At 42.9% G+C, this 21372-nt stretch overlaps 1 protein-coding gene across 3 annotated transcripts in view; it reads right to left on the bottom strand.

Moving 5' to 3' along the window:
- WIZ (WIZ zinc finger) overlaps positions 1–21372 on the bottom strand; it is a 144860-nt gene that overhangs the window by 67490 nt on the left and 55998 nt on the right. For 2 of the 3 annotated variants that reach the window (XM_056866932.1, XM_056866931.1), the window contains exons 1-2: positions 2314–2535; positions 37–204 (exon numbers count right to left, since the gene is read on the bottom strand). In XM_056866932.1, coding sequence (XP_056722910.1) covers positions 37–204; positions 2314–2416 — 271 coding nt within the window. In that variant the 5' untranslated portion in view covers positions 2417–2535. Of the gene's footprint in view, positions 1–36; positions 205–2313; positions 2536–14498; positions 14865–15114; positions 17655–21372 lie in introns of those variants that run through there. The other variant, XM_056866933.1, reaches the window with a different exon arrangement.

Consider the following 21372-nt stretch of genomic DNA (forward strand, 5'->3'; position numbering starts at 1 on the left):
ACAGAAGCTTCAACAACAACAACAAAAGAGACTCACTTTTCGAATCTTGGGAGTCTGCCTTATTGCTGGAAGGTTCTGGAGATAGTGAGTTCCCTATTCTGCTAGGAATTTGGTCTAATGACCCAGCCAGAGAATTCTTCTTCTGGAGTGGTGGTGATCCCACTTCTGTTGTAACCATATCATCTTCCTCCTCAGAAGCCATTACTATCAAAGAAAGAAGGGAATATGGGGCTTGAGCTGGAAACTGGAAAACTAACAATGGTAGAAGGTTTTAGCCATGCAATACACAATTAAAATACCTTACACGTTATTCTACTGCCTCATAAGGGCCACTTAATGTAACAAAAAAAGTGTGCAACATACTCCGAAAATGTGAAATAAATGTGTTATTGAAGATACCTTTGCAACAACTGAGCCCTTGCTATTGCTTAAGCAAAAAAATGTGCAGGGCTATTGAGCAGTGAAGAAAATCTCCACTGCGAGTTTTTAAAAAAAAATCAGAAATGGAACATTGATTAATGACATGAAAACACTGGAGCCTATGGTATTTTTTGAGCTGGGAATGCACAACTATAATTAGCAATAACAGTAAAAATCTGTAGGAAGGTACACAACACTGACAAGGTAAAATTACCATATTGGTTATGAGACCAGATTCTAGTGCCAGAAGACATGATAAGCTATCTGTCTCCCTGGATAAGAGGCCACCAAAAATTGCTGTAGGACTACTAAATTAACTAAAGACTTTTCTTAGATGGGGGAAATCAACTAAATAATAACTGATCCCATCAATTAGTTAATCTATTAAAGATACTATATTTCAACTTGTGTTCAGTAGGTTATTTCTTTGAATTCCAGTTCCTTACTGACAGCAAAAAATGTCATGATCAGTTGCATTTGTAGTACAGTTATGTACACAAAAACAAATCAAAGATATAGAGACAAATGTATACTGATGTGTACTGTTCAGGGGAGTAGCAATTACAAATAAATAGATCGTGGATGTGAGTGCTTTTACTTTATGGCAACAGAGGAAACAACTTGACCAGTGCAGAAAGTGACAAAACAGTAGCATTATGCAGAGCTCAATCTTATGCACACTTACCTGCAAGTAACTCCCACTGAACATAGTGGGACTTACTTTAACAGAAATATATGCAAGATCGATCGGTGAATATGACAGGGATGAGAGGAACAGCCTAAATAGAGAATCTTCATTTAAATATGAACAAAAACAATTGTTTTAATCGAAAGAGTCACCATAATAACAGTATACATGCTGGAGGAGAATACCTACTACTCTTGAGAATACCATAACTATATTTAATGATTATGTGTGTTTAAAGTGCCATCAAGCTGCAGCTGACTTATGGCAACGCCAGGAGGGGCTGTCAAGGCAAGTGAGAAGTACAGGTGTTTTGCCATTGCCTTCCTCTGCAGAGCCTTCTTTGGTGGTCTCCCGTCCAAGTACTGACCCTGCTTAGCTTCCAAGATGCGATCAGGCTATACCATTCCGCCTTCCCTCTCATGTTATGATTATAAAGGCAACAAAATGTAACAGGAATTAGGCAACACAATGTGCTGAAAATGAAAAACGGAACAGTCCTGTACTGCCCACTGTACTGGAGAATTTCAAAGCCAGAATTCAACCATCTCAGCAAGTGCTGGATTAACCAATCAAACACTGCAATAACGCACGCTTCTCGTAGTCCACTTTAACGTTATAGCACTGACAAAGGTTATTTATATTTTTTCTCACAGTGTCGCCAATTATTTGTCTTGCTTTCAGCTTTCAAGTCGGTCAGAGTCAGGAACCAGGAAGTTTTAACACGCATCAGAAAACTACTTTTAAGACTGACGGTGACGTTTAGAAGGAACAGTGACTGGTAAAACGGCACAGACGACAACCGTTTTGCATCAGTACGGGTTATTATCCCGTTTCCACAACTAACAAAATCAACCGCTTGCGCTATTGCAGACCGCGGCCGAGGCGCTGGCCAGGCGCTCCGGGTGCTGCACGACCGCGGCTTCCAACGGGGCTGAAATGACTGGGAAGCTCCTCGGCCGCGGCGGCGAGCTGTATCGGGCCCTGACAGGAAAGGCGCCCTGAACTCCGCGCGAGGGAAGAGCGAAGAGCAAGAGGGCGCCGCTTCCTGTCACTCAGCCCGATCCCACCCCACATCCAGAAAAGCAAAGGGGCCGCGCTCTCTTCACAGCAGCCTGGCTTGCCCCCCCGGGGGGGGGGGCAGGAGGGGAAGCGGCACTGCTCGATGGGGCCAGTCTTTCCTTGCCCCCTCCCCGCCAGGCTCTTACCGGCCTCGGGCGGCGCCCCTGCACCCGCCTCGTCGCCTCGAGGCCGCGGCGCCGCCGCCGCCGCTTTTGTCGCTTTGGGCTGTGAGGGGGTGGAGGCCGCCATCTTGGGTCCGGCACATGCGGGGCAGCAGCCAGGAGGGACGGCGGAGCGTCGACGCTCCAGCTGAGTCTGATCAGGCGAAGCAGTCGAGCGCCGAGCCAACCCGGAGGAGCCGAACCGGCCGAACAAGGAGAAAACCCGCAGGCCCAGAGCGACTCTGGGGAGCCCGAAACCAGCAAGTCACATCCAGACAGAATCACTCCAACCCCGAACGACCGCTCAACCGCACGCCTGCTTCGTAGAGCCGCTGAGTTTAAGACTCCAGCAGACCAAAGCAGAAGAGCGCCTAACTCTCCAGAACATAACCAGAGGCCTGCAGTACGGAGGAATCAGGGTAAAGGAAAGAAGGCGAAAGCCCGATACTTTGGCTAAGGGAAAATGGAAAAGAAGCCTTAAGATTTCCAGATACCTAAAGAACGCGAGGATTATAACTGGTATCCTGTTTTCAACTGCCATAAATCCAATCACAACCTTATGACATGAGGAACTGTCCAAAACTAATAGTCTCACACCCATAGGTCCGTGACCATTCATCACCGACAACTAACCTATCATATGGTCAGCCCTGGTTAGTATTGGGATGGGAGACCACCAAGGAAGACCAGGGTTGCTGTGCAGAGGAAGGCACTGGCAAACCACCTCTGTTAAGTCTCTTGCCATGAAAACCCCAAAAAGGGGTCGCCATAAGTCGGCTGCGACTTGACGGCACTTTACACACACACAACCTATCATATATAAAATTCTGGATTTTTATTTTTTACTTAGGAATTTAGCATTTTTTCCTGTTTTAGGCTCTGTGCAATTTAAATATTTAGTTTTGCATCTACAAAAACAAACGTAGTGTTTTCTAGCCCCAAATTGCAAAATTACTCAAGTGCACTGGAATGGGATACATATTTGAAGATGGCATATATGAAATGCCTGAAATCATTATATGCTATGGGAAATGTATTCTTTGATTTGAAATATATTCTTTGTATTCAATAAAGAAAACTGCACTTATAAACATGCCAGACTCAGCATATTAGAGTTGGCATCTATTATAAAGTCACAACAAGCACCTATAGATGTTAGCAGGCCTCAAACCTAAAGAGGCCACGTTGTACCCTCTAGTTAGAAGTTAATTAGAGAAGCTATAGACGATCTTAGTATGTTCTCATAAGCTGGTTTTCCACAGATAAGAACCAGCTAGGAACCGCCGTAAGTTAGCTTTGGCAGAAATCAAGGTCTAAGATAAGAAGGCAGTAACTTAGGATCAAACAGAGCAGCACCTGACACTGTAGGGTCTTCTTGCTCATTAGTGAACATGAGATCATCACTTTCTCTGTAACCACCTTCAATTCTGTAATAGGTTATGCTAATTTGGGGGTCCCGAGTATTGGGCATTTGGGTCCTTACGTGTGTATTACGCCTCTGTAACCACCCATTATCGAAGTCTATATTCGTGCTTGTAATCCTTTGATGTGTGTGTGAATTGTCCTGCGCTTTGGGCAATTTTCACCAGGCGTTTTGTGTATTGGCCAATAAAACAAACTGCTTTGAATCTTCAACCTCCTACTGTTTTATTGTTATTGGGTATTGATACAATAAGACCGGCATATCATCTATTAAAAAAATACCCTTCACTTTCAAGTGTACTACTTCTGGCTTAGTCCTCTATTCCCGTATTTGCTTTTCCTTTCTCTATAAAACTACCTTCCCCCCCCTTCTTACATTATCTGCCAAGCAGATGCCTGGGGACTGCACCTATGATAAATAAACAAGAGTGAACCTGCAGGCTGTACCTTTCTCTCACACCAGTGCTGGGTGCATAAACAAGGAGCAGCTGAGTTGAGAAACTCTGAAGGGACCAACTTCTCTGCCTTACCTTCAAAACTCAGGTGTTTGGCATTGTTATTACATTCTTACTAAAAATATGAGCCATCTTTACTTGAAAGGATTCATTGCAGAGGTTGCCAGAAGCAAGATGTGGCAGCAATTCAGGTTCTAATGACCATACTCTAATTGAAATGATGTACAATAAAAGAATATAAGTACTTTCATTTATGGCAATCTCCTTTATGCCTGAGACTTCAGAAGTTAAGTCTCCATCTAAGCAATCTTTGATCAGAATACTGAAATTCAGAATCAGTATTATGAGAGCCAAGAAGCTCAGAAAACTGTTCAAGTGATTTATCTCTTAAGCACTTAATAGCTATTACATGATCACCCAACTTTGAATAGGGCCCCTGCTGCCTTAGAATCTTTCAAGCCTTTCACCAAGTTAGGTGACTGAGTGCCTTACTGAGCACAGCTACACCCCTCTAAATCCACTGGCTTCAATGTAATTAGAAGGGTGTTAACTCTGCTTAAGATGGAACTGTGGGTCTCCAGGTATGGAGCAGCAATAGAATATCTGACAGACAGTATCCCAAAAACATTTGTAAAGGAGTATGGGCCACTGGGTGTTTCAGAAAGCATAACAATGAAATTCTATTGCCCATGGCTTCCTCACAGCCTGCTGCTTGGCAAAAATTACAGAAAAAGATAGGGACAGAATAAAATAAACTCAGAGTTTGTGTTTCTGCCCACAGAAAAGCTGGGTTGACAACAGTAATAAAATCCTCCATATTTATCAAAGGTACAGAATGATTAACCTATTTGCCCCAATAAGCAATTAATTTACAAGAAGAAAGCAATACACCTTGTTAAAAGATTCAAATTCATTTCTGTTGCTATGAGGAACCCCAATAAAACATTTTAAAGGGTTAAGTGGGACTGCGAGAGAGCTAGCGAGCGTGGTGTAGTGGTTAAGGTGTTGGGCTAAAACCTGGAAAACCAAGGTTCGAATGTCCACTCGGACCATGGAATCTTGCTGGGTGACCTTGGGCCAGTCACACACTCCGAGCCCTGACCCTGGCTAGTATTTGGATGGGAGCCGGAGACCTCCAAGGAATACTAGGGTCATGACGCGGAGGCAGGCAGTGGCAAACCACCTCCAAAGGTCTCTTGCCTTGAAAACCCTACAGGGTCTCCACAAGTCAGCTGTGACTTGATGGCAAAAAAAAAGTGAGACTGCAAGCATTAACAGACAGATCAACTGACGCTCTAAGTTTATTAATAGGCACTGTGGGAACAGATTAAATCAGCGAGAGAGTAAATTTTGATTGGTTGCTCTACAGGTTAATGACTTACTTTTTTCAACCTATTTTGTTTTTAGTGTGTTACTGTTCTAGGAAATACTGAATATTGAAATACTGAATATGCTTCTCTGACAATAAGCAGAAGTTTTCTTCTTTAAAACTGTTAATTCTTCTATTCTTCCTTAAAGATCTAAAATTGTGTCGCTGTTAAAAGTGTTAATAATAAATTCAATGTACACAAATGTTCATAATTGATTAGGCAGGTCACAGACAGATCATGCTTATTTAAGAACTAAACATTCTTTAATCATTTAAGTCGTTCTATTCCCCCCCCCCCCGATATTTTACCCAAACTCTTTATTTTCAGTTACCTAATGGTAAAAGATCAACACTGAGATATTGTCTAACAATAACTAAGATACTGTTCTCAAATTTCTAGGATTTCTCACTTACTAAACATATACCAGGATTCCAATAAGGACTTGATCCTAGATTTATATAATGAACTGACAAAATCAAAAAAGGAGATTGTATTAAATTCCAATTGTGGCATCCTAAGCAGAGTTACATCCCCGCAAATCTATTGAAGTTACTGTTACTGTTAGGATGGAACTCGCTGCCAGCAGTGTAGTCCACTAACTCAGCTTTATTGAAATAGAAGTCACAATTTGCTTGAGTTGTTCAGATACTGAAAATGCTGAAAAGCCTATATTTAAGCTACAAATAAACAAAAGAGTGTAAAGGCTAAGGGAGCTCTACCCATAAAAGAACATTTAAAAATCACCAAAGATATTTGCTATTTGCTATTGCTATTTTTACCCAACCACTGGTTTCAGAGAAACTAAACTTGCATTTTGAATACAGTTTTTCTAAGTGTTCATTTGCTACTGTAAAAAAAGAAGGCAATTTCCTTGTATTTTGAATGCGACTGAGAAATGCCACAAAAGAAAAGCCAAATAAGTTCTAAACAACACATATCTCTCAACAGGCAAAAAGACAAAATATTTTCCCTCTTAGAAGCAGTAGGTTCCCATTTTATTTGAGTATTATGCAGATTATTTACTTTCTAAAAATTCTGTCACTATGATTTTGTCCTGAGCCATGCTATAAGCAAGTTTCTGTGTGGGTTGTTGGCATAAAGGGTTGCAGAGACAACAGTGCCTGATTCTCTCTTGTTGCCTCATTTTGCTTTTAGAGGGTCAAATTCTATCCTGCTTCTAGGTTGGAAACCTGAAGCAGCAGCATAAGAAGATCCTGTAAATGTGCAACCCGAGCACCTGAATAACAGCTTTTAATTCTGATTGCATTTACAAACTGACTCAGAGACCGGGAACTGTTGCCTTCTCCATGTCTCTATGGCCTTTTATGCATGGTCTGTTTCTGCTGGATCTGCTACTCTCTAACTGCACAGTATTTGCAGTCAAATTCTCAAAATGCTAAGCACAGTGGCTTTTGCCCCAAAGAAATTCCAAGAGTACATTGTGATCAATTATGCATCCCCAGAGAAAATACAGAGCTTCTAAACCATGTGTGAGTCCCTCCCCCCTAAAAATGCTGCTTTGTAACTGGCTGTGATTGAAATACACCAGCCCCGCAGTAGGATTCTTTAATTTGATCTGAACGGAGTGGCCATTTTACAGACAAAGCAGAGAAGGACCCGGACAACACCCCTCCCCAATTTTTTTCTTCATAACTCAATACAGGGGTCATAAAAACATAAAAACACTTGCACGGTCATTTGTGACATTTATCATTCCATCGGTAGTCCTGCACTTGCAAAAAAAAAAAAAAAGGCTTTAATGTCTATGAGAATGCGTATAAGGGGAGGGTGGCAAATCAGCCTGGCTCTGTTCCAACCTGCCAAGAACTGAAACTGACCCACACTTGCTGTGAAACTAACCAAATAAGCAGCCTCACGGTATTCCAGCATTATTCTCTTGCTAGTGCACTCGATAATGGCTTCAAGGGGAGGGGTTGGATGAAGGGGACAGGCACATGGGAGGGAGAAGCAAGAATGGGCGGGGGGAGAAAAACCCAAAGTGACAAGTATGCATAGGAATGGCTTTTGATTTGGGATCGAGGCAAAGTTTAAACTTGGGGTAAAACAGCATCCTGAAAATGCAGGGAAAATGCGAGGGGAGAGCGAGGTGACTTCTGAAGGTCCGAAAATACATGCATAATTAAAACAAAGTGCTGAAGTAGTCATGTGTGTGTGTGACCACGATGGGAACAACCCATGCATAAAAGGCCTATCTCTTTCTTATAATGTGTAGTTTTACACAACATACTATGCAAAATCACATAATTGACTGCTGGGAACAAAGTAATGCATAATGCAATCATGTGATATGTTTAACAAATTGAGAGAGAGAAGCACCAGAAGAACTGGAGAAAAATCACAGAGAACTGTTCAGCTATATGACAACAGCAGCCAGAATGGTTCTGGCATCAATGTGGAAGCAAGAAGAGATTCCTGAGATTGAAAAGTGGAGAGAGAAAATGGCACAGTGATGGCAAAATTGACGCATTTGGTGAACAGAAGATCTGAGGAGGAGTTTCGGAGAAAATGGGAACCGTATATTGACTATGTGTAACCGCACCATGGTTATAGGGTATTAGATAATCAGAATGTTAATATTAGTAGTTTATAGAGAATGTAGTTACAAGAGGGGTAGTATACAGCTGATGTCTGTAAGCAGTAGTTTGACCAATTTTAAATTGAGTTTAAATATTGATAAAATAACAATCAATAGTATATAGGCAGTAATGACAAAAGGTAGTAAGCACAGCAATCTGATATTTGAAGCATTATGAATGGCTCTAAATATATGTCCCCTTTGGAAGATATGATATTTTGTATGTATGGGTATGTGTGTGTTTTATTTCTTACTTTAATACAAAAAATTGCGGGGGGGGGGGAAGGTTGAAACAGAGAGAGAAAGAGCGAGAGAACACATGCAGTGCCAACATCATGCATTCCAAGTTTAGTTCCATCTTGAAGGTAAACCTCAACTTCTACTAGAGGAGTCAGTGGTTGTACTTGCTAATTATATGTTAATTTTCAATGAGCGCTACAGTCATGATGATTATTTGGGCTGGATGGCACAGGTTTGGATAACTTGTGCTGATGGGGAATTTGGAGGACAAAAATCGGACATTTCTTTTTGCAAAGACCAGAGCAAAGGCTTATGTGGAATGTCATCTACTGCATTGGGCACAATCCTCTTTTCCTATGTCTTGTCTCCAGGGTAGGTGGGCTAGTTGAGTGGATGGATGGAAAGTCATATCTGCAGAAGTGCATTTTCATAACACCTACTCAGTTTGGAAAATCTCCCAGACTGTGAACAGAGTGAGGCGCTCAAGTGTGTGCGTGTGCAAAGTTCCGTCAAATCGCAGCCGACCTTTGGCGACCCCATCAAAGGGCTTTCAAGGCAGGTGAGAAGCAGAGGTGGTTTGCCTTCCTCTGCAGAGTTTTCCTTGGTAGTCTCCCAAGTACCAACCCTGCTTAGCTTCTGAGATCTGATGAGATCAGGCTATACCACTCCTGCTCAAATGTAGCATTCGGGTTTTTTGATGGACCAACACATTGAGCTTCAGACTTTAAGACTAATTGTTTCAGAGGGTTGATATTGCTGAGCATTCTCAGATGTTGCTCAAAATCAGTAAAATGTTGATTTATTCCTTAACTTTCACGGTCTGAAGATCTAAATCACTGCAATCTAAATCAACACCCATGCATTATTGTAATTTGGGTACAATTGCTCTGTCCACCTTTGATATGTATGCTCATGTTTACATCCCAGTACAATGGATTCGCAAGTCAATGCCATTTATTCTCAACAGATACTCAACATAATTACTGCACTAAGAAGGCTTCAGCTTCAAAACCTTGTAAAAGTAGTAATCCAGAAAAGGTACACATCACCAAACAACTGTATATAGAACTTGCATCCATATCAAATTGATAATTTTATAGGCATCACATGTATCCATTATGTGTTCCTCAGAAATCACTGCAGTCAGAATAAATACTTTCCTTCAGTACTGGCTCGCCACACATTTGAGTTGGTTTAGCATGCAGCTAACTTGCAGCCTCTTCACTGAAATATCTGATTTAATGGGTACAGGAGGATGCTGTTCCATTTTGATTGAAGATGGTATAGATACCTTCAGTTGCACTTGGGCTGCTGTAGACTTGCACCCTTTGGGACATCACTTCTCAGCTTCTTCTAAGATCAAGTGTTTTTATAGTATGCTGTTGGGCAGACATACACACTTCCAACCTAGAGTGACCTATGGAGCCAACTGGTTCTTCCTGTTTTCAGGAGAAGCTGGCTATGCAGTGCTGACTGACTGCCCTCTGAAACAATAATAAAGCTATCTTCTTCTTCCTTCTCTCCCTATAGCAATATTTCAGCATGGTGTAGTGGTTAAGAGCGGTGGTTTGGAGCAGTGGACTCTGATCTGGAGAACCGGGTTTGATTCCCCACTCCGCCACATGAGCAGTGGAGGCTAATCTGGTGAACTGGATTTGTTTCCCCACTCCTACCATGAAGCCAGCTGGATGACCTTGGGCTAGTCACAGCTCTGTTAGAGCTCTCTCACCTCACCTACTTCATAGGATGTCTGTTGTGGGGAGGGGAAGGTGATTGTAAGCCGGTTTGAGTCTTCCTTAAGTGGTAGAGAAAGTTAGCATATAAAAACCAACTCTTCTTCTTATAAAACAACACATACAGCACACACACACACACACACACACTTTTTAAGGCACCAAAAATTGCTTGTCCATTTATGCTGTGTGCCTGAGTAAAAAAAAGTTTGAAGAAAATTAGAAGCTTACTGGATACATAGAGAAGGAACGTAAATCCATACTACAGTTGGACTCAGATCAGTAGAGAAGTGAGGGCAAGGGGGAACAGAGCTCACCCTGCTGCAGAAAAACCCACACTTACAAGGAAATATGACTGCCTTCTCCTTTCAACGATAAAAAAAACATGTATATATTGAAGCCTGGCACATCCCACACTAGCCTACTCCTCACAAGGTGCAGATGAGGTAAACTTGTGTGATGATGGTACCACTTCAGACTCTAAGTGCAAGTTCACATGACTAGATGCTTGATTTGAACACACACACATACACCCTACACATAGAAGACTACAGTGACAGGGAGACAAGTAGATTTCAGCACTTATTTTCTTCCTGGTGTCTAACTTTCTATGTAAAGAGAGCATTTTTTGTATCAGAGTATTCAATCATATGTATCTTTATGGAGATATAGACCTGCTGCCTCATCGGTGATTTGTGAGAACCAGGCCTTGGACAATAGGGTTATTGCACATAGGAAGAGGTCTCCATTCTCTCTACATAGCTAATAATTGTATTTTAAAAGATATTTTAAATAAATTATTAATTTCTACTATGTCCTTCCTCGGTTATCTTTTTTTTCCTAAACCCCTTTTCCATTTTAACTTGATCTACAAATATCTTGTAGGAGGAAGGATGACTTGAACTGTGTACAGTGTTCTGGATGTGGCCATACTGTAGATTTAAATAATGACACTGTGGTATTTGCTGTTTTATTTTCAGTCTCTTTCCTAATAATCCCCAACTATGAATTGGCCTTTTTCATTGTTGCAGTGTATTCCATGGATTTTCACCTTGGATTTCAAGAATGCTTTCCTGGGTAATCATAGCCAACTGAAACCCAAGCGTATAAACGTTAGGACTTTTTGTCCAAATATGCATCACTTTGATCAGACTTACACTGTGTCTTTTTCCCCTCCCCCCTCTCTTTTTTGCACAATCACCTACTTTGGACAGATCCTTGTGGAGATTTTCAGTAATTCGTTGCAATTATGCCTCCCTGAAAACTTCAGCAGCATCTGCACTTTTTCCACCTGACTGCACCCTGACTGCCAATAATCTATGAACTGTAGTAAACAGAACATGACTCCATACTGATCCTCGAGGGACCTTGCAGTTTCTATTGCAAAAACTGTTTAAACCCTCTAGTTCCTAAATGTGGGTAAAGTGTCGTCAGGTCACAGCCGACTTATGGCAACCCAATAGGGTTTACAAGGCAAGAGACTAACAGAAGTGGTTTGCCATTGCCTTTCTTTGCATAATGACCCTGGTATTCCTTGGTCATTATATTGTATATATTGAATTCCTTGGTATTCCTTGGTCCCACCCAAATACTAACCAAGACCAACCTTGCTTAACTTCTGAGATCTGACGAGATCAGGCTAGCCTGGGCCATCCAGGTCTGATTTCTATATTTCCATTAATTCTTGATATACAAAACATATATACTGCAACAACATATTCAACAGAATTTGTCAGTGTAGTAGAAATAAGTAATATAAGAACCATCACAATAAATACATCTCACGATTTCCCCAAGATGCTTTACGGAGATACTTTTCTTCAAAGTACCATGTCTGAGAAATAGTACAACTGATTCCCATTCAGTTACAACACTTTTGTTATATGTTTGATAAACATTTAATTTCTTTTGGGAACCAACCGTAGTTGCCAGAGGGCCATTTATGCAAGGGAATTTTACCTTGGGTTCGACGCTCTCTTGACCCACACTTTTCTGATCCCAATTCTCAAAATCCTATGCATGGTGGTGGTTTGCCCCAAAGAAAGTCCTGGTGCACCAGGAGTAAGTTTTTGTACTGCAGAATCACCAGCAAAAATCGAGTGTCTGAGTCCTCGGCCCTTGAAAACGCTGGTTTGTAATTGGCTGTAGGGCTTATTGTTAGAAAAACTTCACCCCCACCCCCGTTGGCTCCCCCTCTGCCCCACAAAAGAAAGAAAAAAAGCCAGCCCTTGGGATTTTCTGTGAGAAAGCCCCATTGAATCATACAGGGCTTACTAACAAGTAAACCACTTCCAAGTCTTAACAGGGCCTGGAGAAATAGGCAGCCATATGGCTGCTTACTTTGCCACCCGCCCACCCTCCGCTGTTGTTTTTTCCCTTTGGAAATGCTAGTTTATCGCTAAATCACTAAATATATAAATAAAAATTAAGAGAGAGGTAAGCCCAAGGAAAGCTCCTGCAAACACTCGCTATTGAAACTGACTAGAGAAGATGGTATTGGGGGAGGGGGGAATCAGGCAGCTATGCTGGTTCCTGAGTATGCAAACGCTTGCTTCCTCCCTGCCCCTTTCCTCCTGGCCCCATGGCTCCCGTGCACTGTGCTGGCTGGAGGAGGAGGGGGAAACCCGGAATGCCTTATGCACACAAATGGCTACAATTTGAACCAAGTTGATCTCAGAGCAGACTTTAAATCCATGGCAAAACAGCATCGAGAAAACCCGAGAAAAACGTGGGGTGAGAGCAAAGTGAACTCTGAGGGATGAAAAATATCATGCATAACCCCAAGGAAGAACCAAGTCAGTCCGGGGGCGGACATGAGTCAAAGTACCAATGCATAAATTACCAAAATTAGAGAATAAGTGTGCTTTCCTCTCTCTCGCTTTAAATGGCCTTTTTTGTCAGAAATCCCTCTCATTGCAGAAGTGTCTACACGGTCAGTTTGTATATAATGAGTGATGAACCTCTTGAAAATCAATTTGCAACAACATTTATTACACTTACACAGTGCTCTTCCTCCAAGGAGCCTGGGAAGGCTTACACATGGCTCCCAAGCAGCCTCCCATTCAGGAAACCTACAGGCCAGACGTGCTGAGCTTTGGCACTGGACGTACGTAACTGGCTCAAAGAATTTCCAGAGGCACACTGTGTAATATTCTCAGACTTTAGACGATGTAGCCACACTTGTAAATTTCCACTTGAATTTAGCAGCCTTTGCACTTGCTATGGGGCAATTCCACAGGCAAGAGGAACTCGTGCCAACTTGTTCATAAAGCCAAGGCATTGGGAGGCACCATTTATACATTTGCACCTCCTTCTTTACACTTAAATAGTCTGTATGGCAAAGAGAAGTTGGTTTTTAAGGAAGAATCAAACCGGCTTACAATCACCTTCCCATCCCCTCCCCACAACAGACACCCTGTGAGGTAGGTGGGGCTGAGAGAGCTTGGAGAGAACTGTGACTAGCCCAAGGTCACCCAGCTGGCTTCATGTGGAGAAGTGGGGAAACAAATCCAGTTTCCTAGATTAGCCGCCATCGCTCATGTGGAGGAGTGGAGAATCAAACCCGGTTCTCCAGATCAGAGTCCACTGCTTCAAACAACTCCTCTTAACCACTATACCATGCTGGCAGTATTAATAGAACAGCCTGTGTGAGAGATTTTTCACTCTTTAGAGAAGTACTTCCAACTAGTTACACCTATGTCTGTTTAGTATGCCATTTTAAGTGCACCACACATCATCCATGGAGGAATTTCTCACTGACTCAAGAAACACCTTGTGATATTGAACCAAGGACCCTTGCCAGGTATTGTGAGATGAATAAGAGACTCAAGTGAACAAGGTCAACCATATCCTGAAGCATCGCTAATAAGCACTGTAGCAATAGACTGAAACTGTACATTGTGTCAAAAGGCAATTAATTATTCCAATACTAGAGTATACTATGCATTAGATTATTCAGTCTTACACTCACTTGACTGCATAATCAAGTAATTTGACGTCTAAAACTTCATGTTAGTTGTATAAGAGGGACAACAATTTAATGTTTAACGGAATGAAGCAACTATTCCTGATTCTATATATATGTCTGAGTACATGCAGCAGTTTATCAATAAAAGGTGAAGTGGAATCTCATATAGATCCTCTCTCTCACTGGTGCATACAGATCTCCATCTCCCTTTTCCAGTAGGCTCCTAGAAAATCTGGCTGGATCTTAAGTTTGGCAAAATCACCTCAATTTGCTATAAACATCATTTCCTGCATTCAGTTAAGGTCACCACTGGAGAGAATAAATGAGGCAGAATGCATTCTTATATTAATAAACCCTCCAGGATGCAAGGAAAGTTTAGCTGCTTACCATCTCGGAAGGACTGTACGGGTTCCTCTCCCCAGGATGAAGGAAAGGGGGAGAAAGGGGATCGTGAAATGCTGTATTCAGATATGGGGGTTGTGCTTTTGAAGGACCCAAACCCAAGCATCTCTCTCTCTTGGTTTGGGGATGAAGGGTCTGTTCCTAGGGCAGTCTGAAGCATAGGGTGTTCTGACGAATTTGCTAGCAGCTCCCTCAAGATGTTTATTGGTGAGATGGTGAGCTCCCAGTTGGTGATCCCAAAATCCCTCAGGTGGGCCCTGGCATGGCTGGACAGCCCGGCACGTGTGTCAAAACCAGCTCCACAAAACTCACATCTCATTAAACTGAAAGTACTTGGATCAAAATTTGCAACTGAGGGAAAAAGAAAAAGAAACCAGTTTTACTGATCAGTATCTGTTGAAACCAAGAACAATTTAAGGCAACTCCCACCAGAACACATGTTTTAAAAGCTAGTGCACCAACACCACAACTAGACATCATAAGGATGCTGTTAACATAACATCTCCTGTGGAGAGGGAATATATAGTGGAACATACATACCCATCTTCGAGGAAATAAATTTTTTTAGAAAAATTGGAAAAATTATAAATTGAATACATACTACCTTTTTTCTTCTTCTTTTGGAAGGAAAATTTTTGCTCAATAGCTTTCACTTCTTCTGCAGAGATGAAGTGACGGACATTGTAGCTCACACCCACCCTGTTCAGGTGGCCCCGCACGTGATTGGCTAGGCCAATCCCATTGTGGAACCTGTCAGGACAGTATGGGCATTTCCTCTCCTCATTCTTCAGCATTGACGAATCTGCATCCAGAAGATCATCCAGTTCTAGGGATCCTTCAAAAGGAGAGTCTAACAAGAAGACACCTAAGGGAAGGGACTCATCCATTCCAAACTCTTGGGAAGGAGGTAATGCCTTTTGCTTGAAAATCTTCATTGTGGGTTGCTTCATCTTTCTGGGATAAAGGGTAAGCTCCTCAAGAAGAACAACAGGAACCATTTGCCGTAACTGATGCTGCTGCTCCGCTGACGCTATAGAATAGTCTGTCGCTTTCAAAATGCCCCTAAAAGTCCTTTTGAGGTCCAAGGCAGACTGAGGAACAGCAACGGGCCTGAAGTATCTATTTTCTGCTAATTCTATTTCTGTAGCTAAAGGGAATTCTTCCATGCTGCTATCATTTATGGGTAGCCATTTGTGGTGGAGTTCTTCCAGACTGCCCGGATGGCTTCTCACCTTGCCTCTCTCACTCTCAATGGGCCATGCTGTGCTTTTCTTCCTCATTTGTTTCCGGGCATACGGAGGTTTTGGTGAGGTAAGAGTTGACATTCCCAAGATCTTGTGTGAAGAGCTATAGGGAGCTCGCTTCCTAGCCCGAAATCCAGGCATTGGGGTCTCTTTTTTATTAGTGCCATTGCTTTTATCAAGTTTCTGGTGGCCCACTGTAAAGCCATGGAGTGATTCATAGTGGGTCATGGTTTCAGAATGGGGTTGGGGAAAGAGTCTTTCTGCTTTGCCCACATAATCAGTTTCTGAAAACTGACCTGACCTGGCAGGGCTATAGGCATCCCTACTAGTCCCAGGCTGATTCATGTCTGTGTCAGAAATCTCTGTGTTCCAAGTCAAGTGGGAATGAGCATATTTCATATGTTCCTTTAAAACATTTTCATTTGGGGCAGGGAAGCTGCAAAGCATGCAGGTACTAAGACCTTTGTTGCTACTGTGTGCATGTATCATTTGAGGCACATGCTCATTTGGCCTGAAGGGTCTATATAGGCCGTGCACAGAGCTGGCCCGTGGATCACTACCACCAGAGCTCGCAAACAAGTTTACATTCTTCAGACCTCGATCTTTCCTTTCCCTGACATGCATCTTTGCATGCTGGACAAACACCTTAGAGGAGTTGGTTCCAAACACACATTTGGGGCACTGCAGCCTGGCATCACGACCTTCATCTGGGAACTCATTGAGTTTCTGAATTTCCTCAATGATTTTCTCTCTTGACTCCTGATGGAGTCTCCTGTGCTGCTCTAGAGAACCAGTGTCCCCAAAAGCCCATCCACACTCACTACAGGTGAACTGACACTGACCTCCAACGCCCTCTCTGTCTGGATCCATCCCTAATCCCCTGTTGTGCTGAATCATGTGATCCATCAAATGATCTTTCTTTTTAAAGTAAATGCTGCATTCAATGCAAGTGTACACAGCAGAATCCTCTTCCTGGACTTGGTCATCTTTCCCCTGCTCGTCCAGTAAAGCATTGCACACGTAGGGCCTTGTCTCGTCGTAAGCACTACAGGAAGGAGGCTCCACAGACCTCAGAGGAACATGGTCCACAGAGTCTCTCACGTTAACAGTCCAAGCCTGTTTGCGGACAGCAAGGTCCATGGGTGTCTGAAGCCCTGATTTCTGTAATGTCCATTCAGCAGCACTAAGAGAACTTACTTCACCTAAATCAGAGTCCGCTGCCTGTCCCTTCCTGGGAGAAAGTGCACCTTTGGCAGTCTTTGTTTTGCTCAAGTGAGGATTAAACGTTTTTCTAAATACTGGCAAAGCCAACAAAGAAGCTTCTCGTGCAGACTGTCCCCTAACAGAAAAGGTTGTAGCTACCTCTGCTGGCTTATTTATGTTTCTATAGGGAGGTCTAAGCCCTTCATTGTGCTCAGGAAGCCAGTCAAACCTCTGAATGCCTTTCTTTTCCAACTCTTGCCTTTTGTTTAAGTGCTCTTTGCTGAAGGATTCTAACTGCTTTGGTTCATTGCTGTGGTATCTTTCTTCCCCAATAACAGTCTGTGCTCCAGCATGTGGTGGAGAAGTTTCCACTGCTGCCTGGCTAGGGTCTAAGTGCTCAAGATCCCCTTCCAGCTCATCAGTATTCATTTGCACAGTTTTTGCAATATTAGGTTCTACTGCTGAATCAGGTTCCTTTGAGTAGGAAGGATTTTTCCACTGATCTTCCTTAGAGCTTGTGGAATCCTTCAAACCAGAGAGTCTTTCTAAAGTGCTTTCTTCTTTGGAGACACTACCCATTGCCTCCCGGGTAGAGCAGTCCCACAACACAGTCATGCTTCTTTGATCTGCCGGTCTTCTAGAATCTGCTTTGAAACACCCTTTCTTGAATTTTAAACGGTCTTCTGTCTTGGTACTGAAAACAACAACAACACAATATTAGCTAAAGGATATACAGGGACTTCTTGCTGTAAAAGATGCATATATTTATAATCATGGTCTATGAAAGATACCTACATCTCGTAGATGGGGTCATGCATCTTTCTTAACCCTCCTTTTGCTGCCACATGGAAAATGGATACGCCTGCCATTTCAAACAGATCATACCAGTTCATGCCTCCCTGTACACTTCCATCAAACAGAAATAGAAAAGAGCAAGAATCCAGTAGCACCTTAAAGACTAACACAATGAGCCACAGTTCACTTCTTCAGCTCACGAAAGGTCATACCCTGCCAGAAATTTCGTTAGTCTTTAAGGTGCTGCTGGACTCTTGCTCTTTTCTACTGCTATTGACAGACTAACACGGTTACCCATCATGATCCATCAAATAGAAATGTCAGCTTTCCTAGACAGATTCAGCTGCACCTAGGCCAACTTTCTAGCTAAGCAAAGTTTTGTCAAGTTATACTTCCACTGTCCTTTCATGAAGGTCACAAACAACTCATCTGTGCTTTTCTCCAGTTCACCAACAGTGATCCTCCTCTTTGGTGCCAACTCATCCCACTTGCATTCTTGTAAAGTCATAATTTTTCAAAGCAATTCAAATACTTTATTATTGGGTCACAAAACATTTGTACAAGGCCAATAAGGAAGCACTGAAAGCAGTATAAGCTTGTTGGGGGGGGGGGGGCAACATCAGGTACAGAAATAGCTACATAACCAAAAAAGGTCTGCCAAGGACTGCAGTATCCATGTGGACAAAAGCCACATGTAACAGCAGTTACAGTGAGGATGAGAATCAGAAGAGACTGAGCAGAAAAGCTAGTAGAATCTAATCCACTGTTTCTACTCTGCTTTCTGGTTTTCTTGTGCAACAGCACGTAGCACATTAAGAGATGCAAACCTTGTCGTGACTAAATCTGTATTTATGCTGTTCCTCCTTCCTGACCTGACACATCCCTCCTCCATCACTGTAAAAACTGGATTTGCCCAATTGCACCCATGCAATCTTTCATGTTAGATTATTTACTCCTTTTGAATGCTAACTTCTTTCAGCATAAGGTTCATATGATGCAGAGTCAGAAATATCTTTTCTTATGTCTAGATTAGGATGTAACTCATAAACCAAGCAGCCTCTGCTTTGTTCATGAATTTTCTGGAACTGCTACAGCTAAAGCTTTACGGATGTGTAATTACTTGTACCCCTAGTCTTTGAGTTTCCTGGGCAGACTGTAAGATGGGGTAGATATTGACTCTACCTAGTTCCATTTTCTCTTTCATGGCTGACATAATGTGTATGAAGCATTCTGAATACTCAACACACACTATATACTTTGTAAATATTACTATACTACTTTTAAAGTATTTATTGCTAAGTATTGGTACACTCCAAAATGCATAAGAAATTAAGCTGCTGCCCAAGGTGATGCGCCATTAAAATACTTTATAATATTAATAATAACTATGTGCCACCAAGACACAGCCAACTCATGGTAGCCCCAGCACCACTGGGTTTTCAAGGCAATAGATGAGCAGAGGTGAACACATGAAGCTGCCTTACACTGGATCAGACCCTTGGTCCATCAAAATCAGTATTGTCTACTCAGACTGGCAGCGGCACTCCAGGGTCTCAGGTAGAGGTTTTTCACATCACCTACTTCCCTAGTCCCTTTAACTGGAGATGCTGGGGATTGAACCTGGCACCTTCTGCACGCCAAGCAGATGCTCTACCACTGAGCCACAGCCCCTCCCCACTTTGGTTTGCCTTTGCCTTCTTCTGCATAGTAACCACAGTCCTCCTTGTTGGTCTCCTATCCAAGTACTTAACCATGGCCAGCCCTGCTTAGCTTCCAAGCTCTGATGACACTGACGCTGGGCTATCAGGATGCACAAAATACTTCATGACTAATTCTAAAAGTCACCTAAAATTACTCACTGGAAGGAATTTGAAAAAAGAAAGTTTTCTTTCACTTTACTTTGTCCTCTTCCTGATCTTTTGTTCTCTAAAAGTCCCATGCCTGTTGAATTCTAAGTGCCATTGTGGTTGCCCAAACATTGGTTACTTTCCAAGATGAAGAATTAAAGACCTGCCTGAAGTGAATAATAAACGTTGCTGGGCTTTTATAAGGAAAATATATTGTATCTGCTCCTTGGGCTATACCATCTCACAGAGGAATTGTGAGGTTCTCCAGCCAACCTCGGCAATCCCACAAAATCACTCGCTCAGACAGGCAGATCTAAAGCAGGTAAACGTTTATTCAGGAGCCGCAGGTACAGCATAAGCAATCCACAGGTTCAAAGCTGCTAGTGACCATCCATTCTACAAAGCATAACTTTAAGCACAAAGCAACCCCAGGTGCAAGATCAAGCAGGCCTGGGAATTGGGAGATAACAGTGCCTGGTGGGAAGCAGGGAGTGAGCAAGCCATAATACTGAAGTTGCCTGCTTGCGACTCAAGGTCAGAGCAGGGGGGGGAAGGCAGGGAGCGGGGATAGTTTGAACAGCTCAGGGAAACAAAACCGAAAGATGCTCTTGAACAGAAATGGGCCTAACTCATGTCAAGAGCTTCCCTGGACCGCACGACTCCTGACTCCTGATATTCTGCCCCCCTTAAGACCCCCCCTCCCGGTTTCGAGACAGGTTGAGGTTTTTGAGGGTAAGCGTCATGAAACTGTTGTACCAGACGGGGCGCTGCTACATGCGGAGCTGCAACCCATTCATCATGTGCTGGCCCCAGATGCTTCCAACGTACCAGATAAAACAACTTCCCTTTTCTTATTTTGGAATCCAAGATCTTAGAGACTTCTAGATGTACCTCTTCCCCCACTACAGTTGGTACCTCGGGTTTAGGTGCTGGATGGAACTGGGGAGCCGCTGCATAGGATTTGAGGAGACTGACATGAAACACTGGGTGAATTCCCCTAAGGGCTTTGGGAAGTCCTAGCTCTACAGTCACTTCGTTGATCACCCTGGTGATGGGATAGGGACCCACATACTTGTCACTGAGTTTTTTACATGGTCGTAGGGTCCAGAGGTTCTTGGTGGACAAGTAGACTTGATCCCCCACCTTAAAATCCCACCCCGGGGAACGGTGTTTGTCTGCATGTTCCTTGTACTTGCGTTTAGCCCGCTCCAGATTCTTCTGAAGCCATGGCCACGTGTTCTGGACCACCTGTAACCAGTCCCCCACTTCGCCTTTTACCCCCTCCTCCCGGTATAGGTCTACGTTCCCAAAGGGACCAAAGTCTCTGCCGTATACCACCTAGAAGGGGCTGTACCCAGTGGATGAGTGGGGAGCATTGTTATAAGCATATTCAGCAAAAGGCAATAGATCTACCCAATCGTCCTGATGATAGTTCACATAACAGCATAAATAGAATTCCAACACTGAATTAACTCGTTTCGTCTGTCCATCAGTCTGAGGATGGTTCGCCGAAGACAACCCTTGTTCCACCCCCATTAGTTTCAAAAAGACTTTCCAGAATTTAGCCACGAATTGAGCCCCCCTGTCGGAGATGATCTTACGTGGGAACGAGTGATGTTTCATCACGTGTGTAACGAACATACGTGCTAGCTTCTCGGCTGTTGGTAAACCGGTACAAGGGACAAAATGCACTTGCTTAGAAAACAAGTCCGTCACCACCCACAATACCGTCTTTCCCCTACTGGGGGGAAGATCCGTAATGAAGTCCAT

The sequence above is a fragment of the Euleptes europaea genome, chromosome 1, assembly GCF_029931775.1.
Source record: "Euleptes europaea isolate rEulEur1 chromosome 1, rEulEur1.hap1, whole genome shotgun sequence".
Taxonomy (NCBI): domain Eukaryota; kingdom Metazoa; phylum Chordata; class Lepidosauria; order Squamata; family Sphaerodactylidae; genus Euleptes; species Euleptes europaea.